This window comes from Cyprinus carpio, chromosome B13 (genome assembly GCF_018340385.1).
Source record: "Cyprinus carpio isolate SPL01 chromosome B13, ASM1834038v1, whole genome shotgun sequence".
Lineage (NCBI taxonomy): Eukaryota > Metazoa > Chordata > Actinopteri > Cypriniformes > Cyprinidae > Cyprinus > Cyprinus carpio.
Genome location: NC_056609.1, coordinates 28,125,875 through 28,138,076, shown reverse-complemented (window position 1 = coordinate 28,138,076; position 12,202 = coordinate 28,125,875). Strand labels below are relative to the sequence as shown.

Sequence of the window (12,202 nt, the reverse complement as noted above, 5' to 3'; positions counted from 1 at the left end):
AACTATATAGACATTAAAAAGTAATAAAATTGATAATACATAAATGTAACTAAAATTAGAGTGAAAGCAGAAGAATACAATCTAACTTAAAATATTAGAAAAACTATAATCAGTATAAAATGTAGTATCAAACCAACTGGAAATAACTACTATTATTAAATTTTTATTTTTAACTTTTATATTGTATTTTCAATTAACTTTACTTTTAATTGTAACATTTATATTGTATTTTGTTTTCAATTAACTTTACTTTTAGTATATTGCAAAAGTGATATTTACTAATTTATTCTGCAATTATCCATTTTTATTTTATTTATTTATTTATCTGTTTATTTGTACTTTAAATCCCCTAGTCACTTATTGTATGGAAAAAAAGAAAAAAAAACTGAAAACTTTCATAGTATTCATTACAGTCATATGACTTTGAAATTTAAAAAGGAAGGTTGCATTACTTCCAGTCTTTGGCTCAGCAGACCTGTTGGTTTGTATCCACAGACTCTGTTGAACAGATACCTGTAGGAATTTGAACAGAATTCAGACAGTTTGTGTGTGATGCACATTTTTGCTGAAGGCATGTGAATTGTTTGTCCACTTGCCCTTTGTTTAGTATGTTGACCATTGCCGTGTTTTGTCTGTAGTGCAGCCAGTCCATTAACATGCAGTCCAGGCTTTGGATGTAATGTCTGGAACAAATACGAGAACACAGGCTGACAGATGTGATGCCCAAAAGTGCATCAGTTTCATCACTAGATCACTAACTGACTCTCTTCACTTTGCTTTTCTTAAAAGAGAACGAAATATGACTGGAAACTCACTCCCTGTACGTTCCGATTACTGAGGTGTTCATTTATCAGACTGAGTATTTTAAGAGATGGCTGAGAAATGCAAGGCAGTTCACTAGGTTTTCAAGCAGACCTATTGTTGTCTTGTTGCATTAAAGCTGACCTCAGGTCAGTCAGTATTGGACATTCACAGAGAGGAATTAACCCAGAGCAGAATGGCATCTGCATCGGCTGCGTTGTAGTTTGGATGGTAATGGCACTTTATCATTTGGCAGAACATCTTAAGTGACCTTCAAGACCTTTAGCGTCTAAAACAGATGTCTTGATGCTTAATGCTGTCGACTCAGCTGGAGGTGCTGTTTTTACGTGTTTGGCAGGACTGACCGAGTCAAATAGCATTTGTGTGGGTTTTTTTAGCAGTCAGGCGTTGTGAAATGGAAAAGGCATTTGTGGCTTGATAGAACTCAAAACAGCTATGAAAAGACCCCGTTTCCTCGTCACATGAGGGATATTCCTTGTGCCCACACTTTTATATTTGAATCCTCTGAGATAATGAGTGTCGGAAAAAGGGAAAATGTTTTTTCCACCAAAGATTCATAGCCAAACATTTATGACAAATTGTGCATTTTTTGAATTATATACCGCATGTCGATTAAAGCACAACAGGGAAACAAAACTTTTTCAGTGGCTTTGGTTTCACAAGTATTTTTTTCCGTTCTGTTTCCTTAATAGGGATTTTTCTTCTTCTTTTGGCTTCTAATCATTGCCAAAAAAAATAAAAAATTTAACAATATAAAACTATTGACTTTTGACAATACTGTTTGAATATTATAACAATTTAAAAGAACTAATCTATTTGAATATATTTTAAAATATAATTAATTTCTGTGATGCAAAGCTGAATTTTCAGCATCGTTACTTCATTATCTTCAGTGTCACATGATCCTTCAGAAATCATGATTATCAGTGTTGAACACAGTTGTGCTGCTTCATATTTTTGTTGAAACCATGAATATTTTTTATTCAGGATTCTTTGATAATTAGAAAGTTTAAAAGAACAGCAATTATTTGAAATAAAACATTAATTTTAATATTAATAAATGTATTTGTTTATTCTAAAAAAAATTACTGACCACAAACATTGAGCATCAGTGTATATGATATTATATTATTTTATTTTTTTTGCACATATATGTAATATATTAGTATAAAAAAACTGAATTCTCTGATTCTTTAATACAGACTTTTCTTCTAGAGCTTAGTATTGATTTCAGCAATTAAACATTTTTGTCATATCTACTACTTACTTTTAAATGAAGTAAATATGTCATTGCTTTACAACTAGTCCTGAAACATTTATATAGTATCCCAAAAAAATCCCTATGGAGAAAAGGAATGGCATTTTAGCTCCTTAATCTACTGTTGTGATCCATCGCTGTGACCATGTAAAACAAGTGACTTCTCTTGTTTGAAGTGTGACAATGTGGAGCAATTAAAACAGTTCAAAGGCTTGAGTTCTCCTTCAGCTTAAGACTCTATTGAGTGATCAAAGCAACAAACAACAGCCGTCCTTCCAGCTCACGGTGGGGTTAACAGCAGATAATACAACATAGTCTGTGGCTTTCAGTTGACCAGAGCCTCCCCAACAGCTCTGTGTTTTTCTCCTGTGAAAAATTGGTGGCTTTTGAATGGATCTCTATTGCTTATTGTTTCGTTTTTAGGAGCTGGTTATCATGGGTGCACCTGGTTCTTACTACTGGACCGGAACGGTCAAAGTGTTTAACATGACATCCAATACTCACTACAACCTAAATCAAGACAACCTGAGTCTTCGCAGATACAGTTACCTCGGTAATACCTGCTCTGATATTAATAACCGCTTCAATATTCATGCTGTAGTCAGTCCGTCACAGATTTGTGTTTTTTAGGGTATGCTGTGACTGCTGGCCACTTCTCCTCCCCGAATACCATAGACGTGGCGGCTGGTGCTCCTCAAGACAGTGGTGGTGGAAAAGTGAGTGGTTTCTTGCAGAGTTTGCATCATTGGTTCCAGGTTTTGTTTACATTACACTCACTTTGACATTCCAAAACTACATTGTCATCCATATTTTAGGTTTACATCTTCAGAATCGAAGGAACGTCTCTTGTAAAGACCTTTGAAGCCTCAGGGAAAATGGTGAGTATGATGCTCAGGTTTTCTAATTATTTACAAATGTAATTTATTCCAAATGTAAAATGTTTATACAGTCCTTCATAGTTACTAAATAGGAAAAGTTTTTTTTTTTTTCTGAAGAACACAGAAAGAGTTGTTTCAGAAGACTTGTAGGGACTGTCGAAACCCTAAAAATGCAAAAAGCATAATTATCTACTGTATCATATTTGATACAGAAATTTCTAAGCCTGTGATTATCAACATGATTCAAATTCAGCTAAAACCTGCTGTACACAATCTACTTCTGTACATGCCTTCAGTCATCTGATTGATGTTTTTTTAGCAAGTAAAAGACCTTTTAGTGTAATAGTAAAAACGTCCACCTTCAGGGGTTGGTTCACATGTCTCTTGCTGTGAAAAATGTTTTTACTGATTTATATAAAGTATAACCTTTATATTGTAATATTTTAAGATAAACACTTACTGGACTGAAGCAACTCAGCTTTACTTGATTATCCATATAATTTTTAAATAAATCAAATGAGAGTATCATGTGATCATCAGTCTTACTAAGACATTTTGGGAGATATGAGAGTGACGTCTGTTATTTATGAGTTTTATGTAGTATGAAGTAGACTGCTATACTGTTATATAAAGATCATTTATTTTCTTACTTATATATTTGATCTTACTTTTTGGCCATATAAATATCAGCAACTGCACCAAAATAAAAGCCTGATGTATGAAATATGCTGCTTAGCAAAAAAGACAATGATTTTAAAAAAAAAATCAGTAAACAGTTCCATTTAAAAATAAATACATTTGAATAAAAATGATTTTTCTGACTATTATTTCATAAGTCAGCCTTTACAAGGTTAAAGCAAAAGCAAGGTTTTCTGTGATTTAAGCTGTTAGCTGAAAACCGGCTCTTATTTCTCTTTCATCTTCATATACATTCAAATATGGGCAGAGTAGCTAAATCATAGCTTGACTTTCTTCCAAAGTGAACTGTGTGAGGTAATGCATCTTATGGAGGAGTGATGTGCCCTGTGCATGGCGTTGTAAACTGACCCGTTTGCTCTTGGCTCGGCTTGGTTTCAGATGGGCTCTTACTTTGGCTCCTCATTGTGTGCAGTTGACCTAAACGCGGACGGACTGTCGGACTTGATTGTGGGAGCACCCATGCACAGCGAGATCCGGGACGAAGGCCAGGTTTCTGTTTACCTCAGCAGTGGCAATGTGAGTTCTCTTACATCTGCGTTACTTATTAAAGGAGTAGTTCATCCAAAAATGAATATCTGCTGAAAATGCCATCAGGCCATCCAGGATGTAGATGATTTTGTTTCTTCATTAGAACAGATTTGGATAAAATGATCAATGGTCAGACTGAGAGTCCAAACAGCTGATAAAAACATCACAATAATCCACAAGACTCCAGTCAATCAATTAACGTCTTGTGAAGTGAAAATCTACCTGTTTGGAAGGAAAAAATCCATCAAGACTTTTTACCTTTAAACCTTTTCTTCTGGCCAAAATATAAATTCATAATTCATAATAAATATTCCTCCAGTAAAAAAAAAGTCCATCCTCTGTGATCCTCTCACATCAGAGCTGTTTGGGACTTTATTCATTTGTAAATGGTTCCTGTTCTGTGCATATTTCTCTCCCGATTCAGACCAGATTACTTTTTAACTGGAGAAAGCAATATCATGGATAGAGGACTTATATTTTAGCCAGAAGTTTTAATGATGGATTTGTTTCTTACAAACATGCATATTTTGCTTTACCATACATTAACTGATGGAGTGGAGTGGTATGGATTATTGTGATGTTTTTATCAGCTGTTTGGACTCTCGTTCTGACGGCACCCATTCACTGCAGAGGATCCATTGGTGAGCAAGTGATGGAATGCTACATTTCTCCAAATCTGATTACGAAACAAACTTATCTACATCTTGGATCAGCAAATTTTAATTTTTGGGTGAATTTTCCTTTAAAGATGCCAATTTTGTCATAAACAACACTTGAATGGCACAACACTAAAACAACACTATAAATGACCAAGTTGCATTATATGCCATAAATGACCAAGACTTAAATTCGAAGGTAAGTTGCTTCATGCAGCTTGACATATGTTTTGAGTTTAAACAATGTTTTTTGTACTTGTTTGTTCAGGGAGTGATGGAGGAAGTTGCAATATTAAATGGTGACAATTCATACAATGCTCATTTTGGAGAGTGTATCACTTCTCTTGGGGACATTGATGACGATGGCTACCAAGGTCAGTGTATTTTGCAATTTGTTTGCGCTCAAAATGATTGCACATCAGTGCAAAGCATGAGCTTCCAATACTAAAATCCTTTAACATAAGGAATATTTTGGGTTTGAGTCTGTAAGATAAAAAAAAATTAAAAATCTTTTATTCAGCAATGCTGCATTAAATTGATCAAATGTGAGTTTTTTAAATAAATGCTGTTTTTTTTGCTTGATATCTGTCAGAGAATCCTGAAAAAAATGTATTACAGTTTCCACAGAAATTTTAAGAAATTTTTTCAATATATTCAAATATAACACACTTAATTCAAATATAACACACTAAAATTTAAAAACAACAACATAAGCACATGTTGCAAAAATCAAAATCACACGTTGTAAAAATCATACATACATCTGGAATATTCCTTTCATTCAAATGATCACAGAAGCACATGTTGCAAAAATCATATTTCCGCTGTATTGGAGACAGACAGACATTGTTTGTCAAGTAACTGGAAAAGATATTTTGACGTGAAGCAGATTCAAAGCTCAGATATCTCCTCTGCGACTAGTGTTCTCACTCTCGATTTTCCTGGCACCCCGCTGTCCAGTCGGAGGCTTTTCTTGGTGTCTGGTTTCGCTCTTCACCTGATGCATTGCTTGATTATAGCGCTATTTTCTGCATGTCGCCTCTGGAGATATTTTAGTATGGACTGTACTGTGTTCTCATACAGTAACTGTTCCTGAAAGTGTTTAGGGAATCTAATTAAAATGGCCTGAGGAATATCTGATAAGTGGAGACAGATGTGTTGGATTAAACAGGAAGTGAATCTTTCTGGTGTAGGACATTGAGGGGGTTGGCAGTGCTTAGAACAAGAAACCAATTCAAGCAATCAAGAATCCTTGTAATGAAATGGTGCAGCCTATATGTATTGAGAAGCATCTGTGATAAACTATTCAGAGGTCAGTGTGGTAGTAAATGTTGCTTTAGGAGGCTGTAACTATAAAGAGATTACAAGAGGTTAACCTGTCTGCATTTAACCTGCCTCTTATTGGGTACTTTTTGAGGTAAGCTAGATTTTTTTTTCTCTTTTTGAAAGAAATTAATGCTTTTAGTTAGAAAGGATGGATTAAAATGACATTAAAGAAATTTGTAATGTTACAAAAGATTTCTGTTTCAAATAAATGCTGTTCTTTTAAACTTTCTGTTCATCAAAAAACATTGACAATAATCAGAAATGTTTCTTGGGCAGCAAATCAGCATATTAGAATGAGATATTTGTGCTTTATTGCATTTTATTATTTTATTTAATTTGTAATTGTATTTGTTGTAATTTTTATTAATTTATTTATTATTGTGTAATTTTTAGTTGTATTCTTTAGTTTTTATTTTATTGCATTATTTAATTGTATTGTTAAATAAATGTTGTTGTTATTTTTTTATTTTTATTTTTTATTAATTTTTATTATTTTACTATTATATTAGCTACACATTCAACAACACTCCAGAGACAGTTAATACAAAATCATCCACATTTTGTTTGTATTACTTTGGAAAAATAGAACCTACATTTTTAGCTTTTATTTAATTTTATTTTATTTTATTTTATTATTATTTTTTTTTATAACTAATAATAATCAGGAATGTTTCTTGAGCAGCAAATCAGCATATTAGAATGATTTCTGAAGATCATGTGACTCTGAATACTGGAGTAATGATGCTGAAAATTCAGCTTTGATCACAGGAATAAATTACATTTTACAATATATTCAAATAGATAACAGTGATTTGAAATAGTAATAATATTTTAAAATATTATTATTATTATTATTATTATTTTAATCAAAGAAATGCAGCCGTGGTGAGCATGTGACACTTCTTTCAAAAACATTTAAAAAATCCTATCAATTTTGCATGTAAATAAGCCAGTCTCAGGAAATAAGTCTCAGTCTGTCTCAAATAGAATCTTGTATAGAATGGCCATGCTTCAGTCTTATAATTTTATGGCTGTTACAGAAATTTAAAAGTTTCCAAAGCTCAGCACATTGAAAATATGTGGAAGTGAAATGTGTTCTGCTGTTTTCATGCACAAGGGATTTTTTTCTGACTCTGTTTCAACCCCCCTGTAGTTTCACAGACCTTTACAGGCTCTCAAAAACACCTAAGTATCCATTAAGTGACTTAGCAGAGCGACTCTCAAACAGAGATGGGCTTAAGGCAAACAGGCATTTATTGGGGTCCTGACACACACAAATCCACCTCCAGCGTTTCTATTCTAGTCGTACAGTAGGTCTCTGGCAGTCTGGCCTAATTCAGCTGCACACTATGCTATTCTGTTCTAACTTTTACAATTGCTGCTTGTCAGACTGTATAAGCTCAATAAGATCTTGAATTAAAGCCCGTACTGTACGACGACTCTATATTATGTCAGATTGCTCAATAACATCAGCTAAAACTAGGGTTGGGCGATATATGGCATGCGATCCTCACACGCATTTCGTCAGTAAAGCCGGTTCCCTGATTACCGCTAAATCGCCATCACCTGCTTTCAAATGGAGCGGCATTTAATAGACAGAGCCATAGATCACTGACAAGCTACGCAATATCGCGTTCATTATCACAGATGAATCGCCTTCGATAATGAACGGATGTTGCGGAGACCGAGATGACAGAAAGTGCACCCTGTTTATTTTGTTTATTTTACAAAAGCACAATGTTTTGTTTTTATTGTCAGTATACACAAATAAAAGTAGGCCCTTTTTAAGATTCGATTGATTTTAGTCTTATCTGTATCTGAGTATTGAAGGTTTCTCTGTGAATCAGGAAAAACTGAAAGTGAACGCGCCGGTGCGCAGAGGTTTAAAGACTGCTTTCACTTTTATCTTTAGACTGTAAATTTAGATTTCAAATTTAATATTGATTTTAGAACTGTTTAAATTATTTACAGCATGTAGCACAAGTTTTTTTATAAGTAACTGTAATTAAATGACCTAAAAATAAACAGTAATGGATAAGTGGATAAGTAATTTAATTAAAGTACAGTAACACACAATGCTGCTTGTAGTCAAGTTTAGACAAGTCTGCCCAACATTAAAAAAATGTTTTAAAAACCCTCTAATTTGTCTCAAATGACAAACAAATTAGTGATAAATATTATAATATTAGATTATGCAGTGTGTACCACAATTTATTCTATCATTCTCCCTTGTTTCCATCTTTTTCATTGACTTCTGTGTTTGTCTTTTTTGCTGTAGATGTAGCAATTGGAGCCCCCAAAGAGGATGACTATGGAGGAGCTGTCTACATCTACCACGGTGATGCTACAGGAATAGTTAAGAAGTACTCAATGGTAATGAACCATTTTCTATTATTTATTTATTATGTATTTTTATGTATTTATTTATTATGTATTTATGCATTTTATGTTCTTTAATTTCATTATATTGTATAAATTAATATTTTATTATTTATTTTGTTTTGGAATTATTTTATTTCAATTCAGTATTTTTATTTTATTAAATGTATGCACTTTTTATTTAAATTGATTTTATTATTTATATTTAAATTTATTATTTATTTAGTTTTAATTTGTTATTTTATTATAATATATTTTATTTGCTACACATACAGCAACACTTAATTCAGAGACCTTAAAATACAAATCCCAGTCTTTTTTTTGTAAACAAAACCATTGTATTATTTTAGTGTATTTTATTTTAATATTTGTTTTTTATTATTTATTTTCTTTTAGAATGATTCTATTTTATCTTATTTTAATAATTAAATGTATTTTTATTTAAATGTTTAAATTTAAAAATATAAATAAATTAAAATATCTAAATTAAAATAATAATTAAAAACATTTAAATTAAATTTAAATATTTTTAACATTTAATTTAATTTTATTATTTTTCATTTAAATTGTTTTTATTTTATTATTTAATTGTTAATATTGTAGACTTTTGTTATATTTAATTGCTACAGATTCAACAACACTTGATTCAGAGACATGAATACAAATTCCATTATTTATCATTTATTTATTTTTACGTTGTCAGCTCTCAACAGTACTGTATACTGTAGACCATTCATTTAGATTTTTCCTTTATTTATGGTGCTATTGAGCTTTACTTGTGTCTGTATTAAAATAAATCTGAAAGATTGGTTAAGTTGGCAGTGCATCACTTGTTTTACTGCGAAACCTTAAAGCTCATGCAGTTTAACAGTTTGATTGATGGGTAACTAGTAGTTCCAGCTGGAATCCACTGGCTTTTGTGCTGATTTAGTGGTAAAAATGCCTTAATTGGAGCTGAGAGTGATACACTGATATCGCTAGCTGAAAGCATAATTAGCCAAAATGTTTAATAAATGAACTACGCGGCATTCAGAAAACCGAGGATGATTTTTTAATGACTTGGTCTGTGTGGATGTCAAAATTGGCGTTTCTGATTAATTGATGTGATTTTCTCTCTCACCTGGATCGTATGCAGAGGCTGTCTGGGCGAAGCATCAACCCCACCCTCCAAATGTTCGGCCAGTCGATTTCCGGCAATGTGGACATGGATGGAAACGGATATCCAGGTTTGGCTTTGCTTTAGACACTTGGCTAGCTCTGCTCGAATGAACACTGAGAATGTTCCGAATGAACTAGATCAAAACCGACCACATTCAGGGAGAAACCGCGAACGGTGCCAGACCACTTACATTGGCCTTCTGCGATCTCCGCGTAAAGATGGGAAACATGTAACGTTTTTACCGACCTCCAGTGAGTTTATTCCATTCTGGAAACCTCTTAGTATTAAAAGTTAATGCGTAACTTATGACACCAGTGATTCGTCACAACATGTGATCCGATGTGCCTGGACTTATGATGTGAAAGCTGCTGTGAAGATGCTTTTTTCGACTCTACAGAAGACTCCTGTGTAAGAGAGATTAATTATATGATGGAGAACGTTCCGTTCTGCGCTAATCCAGGGAATGCAGATTGAGTGTTTGCTTAATTTTCCTAACCGTTCTTTGACACATTCGGTCTGCTCTGATTTCATAGTTCTGTGGCCAGCAAGCATTTTGTTTACAGCATTCCACAGTGGACACACCAATGAAACAAAGATGAGAGAGAAAATCAAACAAAGGAAGCTTCGTCTTTTATTAAAAAATAAATGCTCGATCTATTTCATACAGTATATGTAACCCTGGACCACAAAACCAGTCATAAGGGTCAAAATGAGATTTATAAATGTTATTAGCTGAACAAATAAGCTTTCCATTGATGTATGGTTTGTCAGGATTGGACAATATTTGGCTGAGATGCAACTATTTGAAAATCTGGAATCTGAGGGTGCAAAAAAATCTCAATATTGAGAAAATCGCCTTTAAAGTTGTCCAAATGAATTCTTAACAATGCATATTACTGATCAAAAATTAAGTTTTGATATATTTACATCTTCATGGCACATGATCTTTACTTAATATATTAATGATTTTTGTCATGAAAGAAACATCTTTAATTTTGACCCATACAATGTATTTTTGCCTATTGCTACAAATATACCCCAGCGACTTAAGACTGCTTTTGTGGTCCTGGGTCACATACTGTATAGCAGTTTGCATGTATAATTTTTTAAGATAAAATGTTTAATAATATTATGTATATTTTATTAATAATATTATTAATATATTATTAATAATAAAATTATATTTGAGTTTACTAATTAGTGGTCATTATGATTTGTACACACAACCCTATGAAATGTTCTGGTGACCAGTCATATCCCTGCGCTTTCTGTTTTTTTTTTTTTTTAATTATCAATTATATACTATTACAAGGTTTTCATTTTTTGAATTTATAGATTATTTTGAAAATTTAATATTTTCAGTTTAAATTAAAATGTTAGTTTGTCGTAGTTCATTTTGTTGTTATGTTTCTTTGGATATATATATATATATAAAATATTATATTATACTATATTATATTATTATATATATATAGATAATATATATATCTATATATATTTCTTAGACCTCAGAAGTTTTTATATTATTAATTAAGTGATATTATTAAATATTTCTGTATAGCTTATTAATTTTTATGGTAGTTTTAGGTTCAGTAATTTTAGTCCTTAAACTTATTTATTCTCAACATTCTTAGACCTCAGAAGTTTTTTCAGCTTTATCTAAATTACTGATCTCCAGTACAGTAGTTTTTATTTTAGTTAAACATAACAGCACTGGATTCTACCTTAACGTCTTTGAACCTTGTCAGCCCATAAATAGCATTTTAAAGGTATATATTAGTATTAAAGCTATAAGTTTTGCGCATCTTTTCTAACAGCATAGCATCACAGAGTGTATGAAATCATTCCTGGCCTTCCAGAAAAACTATATTTTTGTTTTTCCCATATCAGATGTGACGATAGGGGCGTTCATGGCTGACAGTGTGGTTTTGTTAAGGTAAGCTGTGCGCTTCTGAGCTAGCAAAAGCTTGTATTTACATCAGTTCCTCATTAGTGTTCTCTGATGATCATCCATTCAGATGTAGCTTTGACCTTATTTGCTGTTGCTTGTGACAGATCCAGGCCGGTGATCTCTGTAGACGTGTCCATCTTTCTGCCCGTCTCGATAAACATCACAGTACCGCAGTGTCACGAGGGCCCTCAGCATCTCAACTGCTTCAACGTCACATTCACCATGACACATAAATGAGTCTCAGTGGAATTATCATTATCATTATCATTATCATTATCATTATTATTATTATTATTATTATTATTATGTTTATTTGATTTTATTTTTTTTATATTATTATTAATTATTATTATTATTATTATTATTATTATTATTATGTTTATTAATTTTTTTTTATTTATGATGTTCAATTTAGTTATTTATTATTCTTTATTTTATTTGTATATATTTGTATTTATTTTGATATTATTTATTTGATTATACTTTCTTTATTAAATTTTTTATTCTATTATAATTAATTTTTTAATATTAACTATTTTATTATTT

At 32.0% G+C, this 12,202-nt stretch overlaps 1 protein-coding gene across 1 annotated transcript in view; it reads left to right on the top strand.

Moving 5' to 3' along the window:
- Positions 1–12,202, top strand: part of LOC109087208 (integrin alpha-9-like) — a 90,700-nt gene that overhangs the window by 26,745 nt on the left and 51,753 nt on the right. Inside the window, exons 6-14 of the mRNA XM_042736134.1 lie at positions 2,504–2,633; positions 2,711–2,796; positions 2,896–2,958; positions 4,036–4,173; positions 5,110–5,215; positions 8,446–8,540; positions 9,682–9,772; positions 11,596–11,641; positions 11,761–11,884. Of these exons, the coding sequence (XP_042592068.1) occupies positions 2,504–2,633; positions 2,711–2,796; positions 2,896–2,958; positions 4,036–4,173; positions 5,110–5,215; positions 8,446–8,540; positions 9,682–9,772; positions 11,596–11,641; positions 11,761–11,884 (879 nt within the window). The remainder of the gene's footprint in view (positions 1–2,503; positions 2,634–2,710; positions 2,797–2,895; positions 2,959–4,035; positions 4,174–5,109; positions 5,216–8,445; positions 8,541–9,681; positions 9,773–11,595; positions 11,642–11,760; positions 11,885–12,202) is intronic.